Source organism: Vulpes vulpes, chromosome 8 (assembly GCF_048418805.1).
Source record: "Vulpes vulpes isolate BD-2025 chromosome 8, VulVul3, whole genome shotgun sequence".
Classification (NCBI taxonomy): domain Eukaryota; kingdom Metazoa; phylum Chordata; class Mammalia; order Carnivora; family Canidae; genus Vulpes; species Vulpes vulpes.
In genome coordinates this window covers 35,290,956-35,302,470 of record NC_132787.1, presented here as the reverse complement: position 1 = coordinate 35,302,470, position 11,515 = coordinate 35,290,956, and the positions used below count along the sequence as shown (strand labels likewise).

The 11,515-nt window shown below is 44.1% G+C and overlaps 1 protein-coding gene across 1 annotated transcript; it reads left to right on the top strand.

Annotated features, from left to right (window-relative positions):
* Positions 1 to 955: 955 nt before the first annotated feature.
* On the top strand, positions 956 to 9,326 carry GABARAPL1 (GABA type A receptor associated protein like 1). The gene is made up of 4 exons (XM_025995224.2): positions 956 to 1,475; positions 5,808 to 5,886; positions 6,948 to 7,066; positions 7,990 to 9,326. Exons 1-4 carry the CDS (start codon positions 1,386 to 1,388, stop codon positions 8,053 to 8,055), a joined length of 354 nt encoding a protein of 117 aa, XP_025851009.1. The 5' UTR covers positions 956 to 1,385; the 3' UTR covers positions 8,056 to 9,326.
* Positions 9,327 to 11,515: the final 2,189 nt, after the last annotated feature.

Below are 11,515 nucleotides of genomic sequence, written 5' to 3'. Positions count from 1 at the left end.
GTTTCTTTTATTTTGTGGGTTTGTTTTTTAAACCAGAGACATGGGGACTGCTGTTGTATATTTATTTCAGAGCTCCCTGGACTTGATCAAAGCCAAGCGGTCCTTCCTCTCTCTTCTATACCTTTTGCAATTTTCTCTGCCTTCCTCCTGCTGATCTATAATCCCTGGAATCACTGCCATTGGCAGTGGTTGGAAAGGCCTTAATTCTTTCATTCTTAGTGGGGCCAGGGGACGGCCAGAGGCAAGCGCCTTCGAGTGGCACTTTATTTCACCTTAGGGACACTTAGCAAGTAGTACTATCCTCTGGTGAATTTTTGCAGAATAAAACCAGAAATGTTTAAGAGGTACTTTGTGAACCACCTGAATTGCTTGGTATTTTCTTTTCCAGAAGACAGGCCCAGCCTCTGAGTTAGTAGGAGAAAGTGAATCCTTTCTATATCGGAACAGGAGCGATGCCCTCGGCAGCGATGACTGACATCACTTCTCAGGACCTTGATGACGTAGCTTGCCCTTCAGCTTATACATCTCAAATTCCTGAGTCATGCTCTGTTGTTGCTGCTGCTCTAGGAGCGAATTGCGGCAAGGACCCAAACACAATGACGTGAGCGTGGTGAAGGAGGGGTCACGGTCGGAGGGCGCCAGCCTAGCGCCCCAGGAGCTGGGGGTGCAAACGAGGAGCAAAGGGCGCAATGCAAGCACGGGGCATTTCCGTGCAGGCCAAAGCCACCCGAGGACCCCCATTCTTTCTTCTCCTAGACTCCAGATCCCAATAAGCTGGAGAAAGCTGGATTTTCGCCCCCTGTGTTTGTTTTTGGATCCAACCAAGAAACAGCGAGCAAGAGGGAATAAGATATCTCTGGAACGTATTTTTTTGCATCCAAAGCACTTTTAATGCCACAGCCACACAACGAAATGCGAAGTTAAACAATTATATGTTTGCAGCACTCTCGGCGCAGGAGAGTTCGGACAGAGGCAGAGCGCGTCCGACTAGACCGAGTTTCGCCCTCCCTCCGCCCCCCCTCCCCCCCTCCCCCCCTCCCCCCTCCCGCGGCCCTCCGAAGGCTGGGGGCGGGGCGGGGAGGCGGGACGTCATGACGTCATAATACCAACGCGCCGCCGAGTTGTTTTTGTGCTCGAGGCTCCGGGGAAAATCCGCCGGGATTTCTCCACCTGAGCGGCTCCGTCTCGCGGCCGAGGGGACCCGACAGCCCTTCTGCCAGCTCCGCCGAGGCGCGCTGCGACGGGAGCTGCCGTTTCTCGGGCGGTTCGGATACCTCTATCGGAATTTGGCAGGGGGAGGCGAGGCGAGGCGAGGCGGGAGAGACGCAGCGCCCGCGAGGAAGGCAGGCCCCGTCCGGGGAATCTTAGAAACCCTGCGGTGCATCATGAAGTTCCAGTATAAGGAGGACCATCCCTTTGAATATCGGAAAAAGGAAGGAGAAAAAATCCGGAAGAAATATCCGGACAGGGTCCCTGTGAGTGTAATGGGGGACAGGGAAGAGGAGGGGGGACGGGGCTGAGCGGGCTTGGGGGAGCCCGGGAGTCGCGGTGGCTGCCCTGAGGCACAGAGGGGGGTGGTCTCCCGGGGTACCGAGCCCGAACGCCCTTCCCTGCCGGGAGCGCCGCGGAGCGCGTCCTCACCGCCGACCTTGTAAAACCCTCCCGGGGTCCGCTCCCGCCGCGGTCTTGAGAGCGGAGCCTCCGTTTGGGTGACTCAGCAGTATTCGGAGGGTGTGCAGGTTGGGGTGCGTGCAGAATGTGGCCCTTTAGTGAGGGCAGGATCGAGTTGGGGCCGTACATTTGCTTCCCCCCAAATCCCAGGGAAATTGTTCTGGAAATAACTCGAGGCAGTGAGGTTTGCGGCCACGGATTTCTGCCTTCGACGCGTCTCAGACTTTGTTGACTTTGGCTCTCAGAACATTGGCTTTGGGAGGGATAGGTTCGGAAACCAGCGGATCCTTTCTTTTATTCCATAAGAACGAGAAAAGTGGCTTTGTTGGGGGTGGGGGGGGGAGGGCACGAGACAGGCCTGGCCCAGAAAACAAGGTCACGTTCTCTGCGCCACAGCCCGATTGCCTCATCCTTCTTGGCTCCGGGGGCTTGTGAGGGTGCAGCCGGCCTCCCTCCTGCACTTATTCTATCCGATTGTACCTGGACACGACAATGAAGGACTGAGGCCTTTTTCTTCCGTCTTGGAAGCTGGTTTCTGTGGTTAAAATTAGTGCCGGCAGGGAGGAGAACAGAAGAAACATTAAGGTAGCTTTCTGCATCCGGGCGCTTTTTTCGTCGCCCCATCCCCCCCGCCGCTTGCCTGTTTTTTTTTTTTTTTTTTTTTTTTTGTAATGTAGGCTGCGCAGCCAGATGGGAAGGCAGAAGACTGTTGAGTGTGGTGGTAGAGGGAACAACCACCGTTGGGATTTGGAGATGGAGGAGCAGAGGCTGTCAGATTGCACGCTCTATCTGCAGGCGGGGACATTGGGATAAAGATGACGTATTATGACCAGGCAAAGTAATTGTGATTATGTGTTGTCAGTTCTTGACCTGCAGGTACTCTTTGGGACTCTTCTCCAATCCTTACCTAATTTTCATCGTGTTACAGCTACTGGAAGCAACTTGGGCCTTAATGCCTGCAGTAAAACTCCCCTGCAGTCCTTTATAAGGAAGCGAGACTTTAGGTCTGTTCCGTTCCCCACGAATTGTACACAAGGGTTTTCAGCTAAAAAGGAGATCTAGCTCTATTACCCACCCAGTAAATGATCCTTCACAAATTACTGGTTTGGTATCTGGACTTTGGGTGACAGCTTCAAAAGTTTGCCCCAATTGTGGTGGTAGCAAGCCTCCTTTCATCTAATAGTTAAAAATGACAACTAACTTTCATTGGTTGATTGTTTGCTCTGTACTGACAGTATTGCATGTCCTCTGACCTTACTCAGTCTTCACACCGTTATAATCCCATTCTACAGATGAAGGATCTGAAGCACAGAAAAATGACGTATTCCTAAAGGTTTCCGGCGGCTGGTGTGTGGCAGAGCTGAGATTCCAACTCTGGTTGTTGGACCTTCCATGCCATATCGTTTCTCAATTTCTAATACAATTCTCTTAATTAAGAATTAAGGAAAATTAATCTCAGAATTAATTAAGGAGGCACTGTGTGACTCACACTGTTAGGTATTGGAAATCAAGAAAAAACATTGCAGCCCTAGCAAGGTCAGAGAAGTATGATGCCAGAAAGGTAACCCACTGAGCAAAATGACTACCATTTATTCAGAACAGTATGAGGCTCAGTTCCAGTAGCTCTGCCTAAGCCACAAACTCTGAAAGGTACCTGTTCCTAAATCTAGTTAAAATTCCCATGTATTTCTTCAAAACCGAGCCCTTGCCATTTCAATCTCTTACATGCACTCACCCAGAATAGTTCAGCTAATCTTCCCTATTCTTTTCCTGCTCATTGTTTGGTGTTAAAAATGTTTGACCTGTGTGATAACTTGTCAGCTCTTAGAATCATCACTCAGGTCTCATGGTTCCTTCAGTTGGGTTTTAACCAGTTTATAAGTGTTCCAACTGCTCCTTAGATGCTCAGCCTGTGACCTTCTTTGTGGTTGTGATGCAGGAAGAAGAGCTCTGCTCTCTGAGTTGTGAGATTTAGTTTTGGGCCGGATCCTTAATCTTGCTGTACTAAAGTGTCCAGTTTACAGAAAAGAGGGTTAGTGTAAGGGATTTCTAAAACCCCTTCCAGCTGGGCCATTGGTATTTACCAAAGCAATCAGGTTCCCTGACTGCTCACATAACTCAGTTTTAGTTAGGTCCCTCCTTATCTCTTAGCTACCATCCAAAAGAACGGATGTGCTTCTGCCTTGAGAGGAAAGGTTTTCTTTGGATCTTAAAGTATCTGCATAGCTACAGTGTATTGAAAACCTTCAACACTGCAGGAAACTGTTAGGAACAGATTGTCTCTTCTTTAAAATTTGTAAAAGCCCTTGTGGAATATTGGCCATATTGCACAGAAGAAAAAAACACGTCGAGAACCAAAGAGGAAAAGCATCTAGTCCAGGGCCTATGAGTAGAGTTGGGGTTGTTGGAAACCTAAGATATTTTCTGGTAAGCCAAGGCCTTAATGATTACCCATCCCCCTCCTGTTCATCTCCAAATCCCACCCTCCTGTCTGGATATCTTACTTGCAGTATATTTTATTGCCTCTTTTTCTGCTCTCTTTTTGTGGTTTCTGTCACTTCTTACTGATGGGAGCGGCAGGTCTCAGGGTTCCTTTGGGAAACAGTGTTAGGCTCCCTCTCTTTCCCTTTGCTTTTTTATTAACCTGATGCCTCCTGTCCATCCTCATTGTTGGGCCTTCACTGGTCTATCCCCGAACTTCTTCCTACTTTTTCTTTTAAATTTCTGATTCACATATTTTTTTTTCTGATTTTCATTTCTAAATTTTTAGAGGGATCATGTCCCTTCAGTCTTCCTGGTTCAGGATTCTTTCTCTCCAGAAACACAAAATAATGTTTTTTACTCCTTTAATGTGTTTCCTTCCATTTAAAAGCTTCAAGCCTCCAAGTCTCTCCTCTTAAATCGTTCCTTATATTAAGATAATTCTTTATAATTTACAAAACATTTTCACATAAAATTTTATGGATTACTCAAAGTTACTGTAGGAGTACCATGACTGTAGAAGATATATTGGAAAGTTTCATCTTCCTATTACTCACTGGAATCTGTAGTTCAAAGAAGTTAAATGACCTATTGAAGATCACAAAGTTCCCTGGGATACTTGTCTAGTGTTACTTCTACTTCTGTAACTCTTCTAGATTTTCTGTGTGTTTGATCAAGAATGATTGTATTTTTTTTTTTTAAGATTTTATTTATTCCTGAGAGGGGCAGAGACATAGGCAGAGGGAGAAACAGGCTTCCCACGGGGAGCCTGATGCAGGACTTGATCCCAGAATCCTGGGATCATGAACCAAAGGTAGATGCTCAACCACTGGGTCACCCTGGTGCCCTATAAAAGATTTTAAATATTTATAATTTCAGTTAAGTTACATAAACTATAAATACTAAGTATATTTTTATAATTATTTCTTAAAGATAAATATGTTGTTTAAATTAATATTTGAAACTTTATGCATAAAGTCTTCAATTTTTATATATCTTCTTTTTTTTCTTTTTTCTTTTCATTAGAGAAATATATGATCCTTATAAAACTTGATCATAGACATATTTAATGTAGACATTGAAAATCCTTGTAACACCAACCAATATTGATAAATAGGTTATCGTAAGTGTCTTCACGTTACAGGATCTCATACTCTAAGTACTATTCAGCACTTTCTTTGACTTAATAAGACAGTGCCTTGAACATTTTTTTGCAGTCATTCTAGAGAAGTTCGACAAAGTACAAAATATAAATCCCATTTTATCCATAACTTTAATAAATGCCATTTATTAGAAAGAATAAAACCGGTAGGTACGTAGGAGCGTCTGAAGAAATGCACAGTCCTTTTGATGCTCTCAGTAAATACCAGGAAGTATAGATCCTATACCTGGGAGGTAACTTGTAATTATTTAAATCAAGGTTCTCTTTACTTTTCATCTCATGCCCTCCATTTTCTTCTTATTGCAGTAATAGAACTACAGCCTTACTGATGAAGATCATGTACCTTTGGTTTTGTAAGATAAAAGGAAATGAGAAATGGGAACATTTTATTGGGTCTAGACAAACATACTTCAAATATGGCAGTTGTAGGATGTGGAAGGAAAAATACTAGATTAGATTCTGTATTTTTCATTCTCATTCTCCTCCCGCCCAGGTGATTGTGGAGAAGGCTCCTAAAGCCAGGGTGCCCGATCTGGACAAGAGGAAGTACTTGGTGCCCTCTGACCTCACTGGTAATGCTCTTTCACTTCCTAAATCCTCCCTCTATGGCAGAGCCTCTTTGGTCCCTCCTGTGTGCATGAGCTTGGGGGATTGAGACGAAGTAGAGTTGATGTGGGTAGGATTCTTCAGAGAGTCGGGGGACTCAAACATAGCCAGATGATCTTCCCCATTGCCAGTTCCCTTACGCATTTTCCATCACAATATCTTGTGTGGTTTAGACACAGTATAATCCACATCGTTGAAAAGCAATGACCAGATGCCCACGTTTTTAAACCACTTAGAATCTGCTTTGTTATTGTGATACCAGTTTATTCCAAAAGGAAAGTCAGAGGGAGGATCACATTTTAGATTTTCAGCTGAATACTTTGTCCTCTCAAGCTACGGTTTTTGGTAATATGTCTTGTAGATATTGTTTGCGATTACAGAGAATATATTAATTCTTCACCTTAGTGATCTTTAATGGAATAACCAGTGGTTATACAAATCACTGGAAAGGTTTTGTAGATGTGTTTGCCTTAGAGTTGTTAGATTTGAATGTCAGCCTTCTAGAACTTCTCAGTATGCTTGGTAGAAGGTACAGCATTGAACCCCACTCATTGCCTGGACTTTGGGATGGGCGACTATGCTGAGATTACTGGAGTCTAGTAGACCTCTCCCCATCACTGGTTTGTCATAAGGTGGGAATGAGGATGGAAGTGCATTTCCGATCTCCTTGGGAGAATGATAAGAAGAGTATTTTGGTCTTGATGTACATAGGATTCCCTCAAAGTCATCCTCAGATTTTGAGTGGATAAGCTAACAGTAGTTTAAAACTGAGTAAAGAGGGAAATGATTGGAGAATAAGCTTCTTAGTGGCCTGTCTGGGAATATGGAGGCTTATTAGAGTTGCATTTTCTATTTCTACAGCTATAGGACCGTATTTGGTTCTGCTGAGATTTTCTCTAAAGCTGGCACTGTAAGCGGTGGAGCAGGTGCAGCAGATTTTTTTTTTTTTTTCTGGGCCTTCCCCTTCTCATAATCCCTTGTTTTCCCTAATTGCCTTCCTTTTCTAAAACCTTCTTCCTTCATCCAGTTGGCCAGTTCTACTTCTTAATCCGGAAGAGGATCCACCTGAGGCCTGAGGATGCCTTATTCTTCTTTGTCAACAACACCATCCCTCCCACTAGTGCTACCATGGGCCAGCTGTATGAGGTAAGTGTTCTGGTCACGACAATACTGTGTAGTCTCGTGTTCTGTAGCCTTTGTTCTGGAGTCTGTTGATAACACACCTGGGAAGTGGGGCAGGAGGTGTTACTTCCCTGTATCCACTTACACACAGCAGTGTAAGGCTCTGGGAGATTAGATGTCACTTGTCCTTTAGGGATTGAGCTGACTACTAGATTCATTCTCTTTGAGCTTTCAGTTTTGCCTTATTCTAGGGTTCTAATCTTGGATCATTGTTATTGAAACAGTAAGAAATTATTTCTGATTGCAAATTCCAAATAAAATGAAATTTAAAATTATAAGGCAAAGCCTTTAAATTGATTCATTTGTCTTAATAGATAAACTCAGTTGGAGAGAATACTTTGCTGATTTCATTTGGTTTAATTGGCAAGCTGTCAGAATCTAATGAGAAGACTATTGGCAAGGACTTGGTCATGATCTGTCACCCAATTTTGTGGCTATATTCTTCCTTAAATGATTTCACATTGTACTGCCTTCTTGTGCCCTGTGAGTTAGTGAATTGTGTAAACTTTCTAACAATCTCTTAATCTTATTTTTATTCCATAGCATATATTTCCTGTTAGTGTATATTCTGGTGTGTGTGTGTGTGTGTGTGTGTATATATATATATATATATATATATATATATATATATATATATAGTATCTGTGTTCCCTTTTGCTAGAATGAGCTTTTTAAAGGGTCATGTTGTTATCCCTGATGTTTGTACGTATTGATACTCTTCTTGAAGATTTTTTGTGAACTCAGAAGTTGAATTCCAGTCACTTCTGTGTATTCTTATTTTTTGGTCAGTGGAGGCTAATGATGCCTTGCAAAACCTGCTTACCTTGTGTGAGGCTCAGAATCCTGAAGATAATGAGTGTGATGTTTCCTCTTGTTTCCTCCCTCAGGACAACCATGAGGAAGACTATTTTCTGTATGTGGCCTACAGTGACGAGAGTGTCTATGGGAAGTGAGTGGTGGAAGCCCAGCAGATGGGAGCACCTGGACTCGGGGGTAGGGGGAGGGGTGTGTGTGGGACTTGGGGAGAGAGAGGGAGGGCTCCCACCGTGGAGGAGACAGAAGGGGAAGACATCTGGAAACACTACACCGCACACACCGTCATCATATTTTCACATGCTCAATTGATAATTTTTGCTGCTTCCTCGGCCCAGGGAGAAAGCATGTCAGGACAGAGGTGTTGGATTGGCTTTGATAGAGGAATGAAGATGACTTAATGTCACAGCATTTCTGTGAATTAATTTCTGTGTGACTTCACAGAAGAGGCAGGAGGCGGGCAAGATGGGGCCAGAGATGATTGCAGACCACCGGTAACTTCCTGCTCTCCTTCCTCTTCGGGCAGAGATTCTATTTTTGACATTTGCAGAAGACAGGTAGGGAAAGGGATGAGGATGTTTTAGGACCACGAGTAGTAGATCATTCCTAGGGACCAAAAGAGACCCATTTGTAATTAAAGCGTTGTGACCTTGACCTAGCTCCACACCTCCCCATCCCCGTCATAATTCCACTTACAGACACCACAGCACCACCTAGTGGTGCGGATAGCCATTAGGCAGACATTTAGATGGAGCCTTCTCACCACTGGAATACAGGGGCCAGGCATGAAGGATGGTTTGGCTATTAAGATCGTTTTGGTAGCATTAAACTGGAATTGACTATGTTGATCATCTCTGTCTAACCTGCTCTCTCTCTGGTGCCCCTTATCCCACAACCTCAGTGAGGACAACCATTTCCCATTATGGGCTAAAACCTCCTTCAGCATTTCCCAAACTTTGCTCCATGTATAGGGACAGAGATGTCCTATGTATGGAAGGGGGGCAGGTATGAGGTAAGACAGCTTGTCTATGCCTCTGCCTCAGCCAGGATTCTTGTTCCCTTGTTCCTGTCTCTTCAGTCCCAGGCACACAGATCTGCTAAGTGATGGCCAGCTGCCTCCTGACTTAGGTTTCCATGTAGTGCAGCTGCTAGTTAGACAAGTGTGAGGGAATGACTTAATACTAAATGGGGATTCTATGGATTCTGATTATTTTCACTTTTGGGGTTATGTGGGTGGGGGCGGGGAGCAGGAATCGCACTCAGACGTGACATTTCAGTTCATCTCTGCTAATGAAAAGGGTCCTTCCTGTGGGAGAAATCTGTGTCCGTTTTGTCAGCTGCAGATTCTTGTGTAATGAAGTTTATGCTGTCAGGCCAAGGAAATAAAATAATTGCATACCTTGAAAACCAACCATGAGTTCAGAAATGTTGCTTTTATTGACTGTACTGTAGAATAGGTGGTGTGTGGACTCTGAGCAGAAAACTGAGTGAGGGTGGCTGTTAGAAATGGATGCTCACGTATGTCAGATGTATAGAGGTTTAAGTAAACCTCTTTACTTACCACGAGTTGTTATTCAAAGGTGAGCGTGGTGGGGTAGCATGCCTGGTGCGTTGGTGATACGTGTGTGATTTTCTGCTCCACAGATAAATGCTTTGTCATTGGTTTGTGTGTTTCTCAAAGCTGAAGATGGAACACTGCCTGGGTGAGACTATAAGGGGTAAGGCGGGGGTGTAGTTATTAAAAATGCAGATGTCTGGGTTTCATCCTACATTTAGCTGAGTCAATCTCAGCGTAGGTGTCTGTGGTGTTAACCAGCTCCTCCTGATTCTGCTGCATGCCGAAGGTGGAGAGGCATTGCTCTCAATACCTGGTTTTGTTTTGAGTGCCAACCAAACCTATTCTGTCTGCCACATTGTGGTCGGTGTGAGGCCACCATCTCCCAGAGCAGCAACTGGCACATACATAAGGCTCCTGAGGTCAGAACAAGCTTGGTGTCTTCTGACCATATGAGAGTTTTTCGTTCATTCATTTGGAAGCAAAATGTGGATGGGCAGTGGGGGTATTAGGTTATAAGATGATAAAAAACCAAAGTAGTGGAAACGCCTTTTTTGACCTTAAAAGTCATCTCTAATTCTCTTTAATCTCTTGCAGCTGTGTGTCCAAGTGGAATCTACCTTTGTAGACTTTTATGGACTATATGACAGTCACCAGACAGACAGAAACAGGGAGTTACAAAAGATGGCAAGATTTCACCCACCACCAAACCATGTCCAGTGTGTACTGGTTGAGAAAGTTAAGTCAGGATTCAGAGGAAAGGAAGAAGTCCAAGCCCGGCAAACACAACATGCAGAGAATTATGGGAGACTCTAAGGAATTTGGATTTTGACAAAAAAGACTTAAAAATGGACACCTGTCACTACTGACAGGAAAACATTGGGGCATTGTCTCTGCCAAAGTCAAATGGAAGCTAATATTTGAATTAAAATACAAACTATATTGTGAAACTAAAAGACTTAACCCACTAGCTAGGAATGAGATTCAGTGAATGTTTAAAAGCAAACAAATACATGGCAGATCCCAGATCTCTATACAGTTTGGAAACCGTCCCTGTAGTGAGTGCAGGAGACCCGGGCCATTGCTAAACCAAAGTAGTAGTTACGTTTGGAGGTTCTCCCTGAGGCAGCCTTTTATGCCAGTCCTCCTTACCTCTGGATATTCCTGGTAGGAAAAATTGCTCCTTGCGTGGGACATTTCATGCCATTTTAGACCAGCCCTCTTCTAATTTTATAGGTCCATAAAGCTGAATAACTTAGCTAAGTGCAGAGCCAGACCAGATATTTGAGTGCTGTGTCTGATGCTCTTTTGTGAACCATATCTCTCAAGTGTGTCTTCTGGTTTCCTGCTAGGGAAGCTTTATTTTATTTTATTTTTTTAAACCTTTTTTTAAATTTTTACTTATTTATGATAGTCACAGAGAGAGAGAGAGAGAGAGAGAGAGAGGCAGAGACACAGGCAGAGGGAGAAGCAGGCTCCATGCACCGGGAGCCCGACGTGGGATTCGATCCCGGGTCTCCAGGATCGCGCCCTGGGCCAAAGGCAGGCGCCAAACCGCTGCACCACCCAGGGATCCCTGAGAAGCTTTAAAGTTGCTCTGTGTCATCAGGCAGTTGCGTCAGTCTTGAACTCTATAAACACTTTTGGAAACGCCTTTTCATTAACCTTGGCCTCATGTCCCAGGTAACATCGACTTACCTGATACTTTCTTCTGGAGACCAAGGTTGAATGATGTGTCAAAAAGCCCATTCTTCCCTTGGAGTCCAGTATGCCTCAGTAGCAGAGATGAGTGAGTCCTTTGCTATATTTTGGTAGAAAGATCTCAAACACTAACATGTCATATGAGCCTAGATCTGTTTCCCTAGGATAGCCTTGAATCATTCCTATTGTCCTGATTGATACATTAATGGTTTCTTATTTCACTGTCACAAGTTTCCCAGTGGACAAAACATATGGTGCTACTCCTTATACTAAGTAAAAAAAAAAAAAAAAAAAAGGAAAGAAAAAAAAAGAAAGAAAGAAGAAAGAAAAAAAGTTTCTTCCCA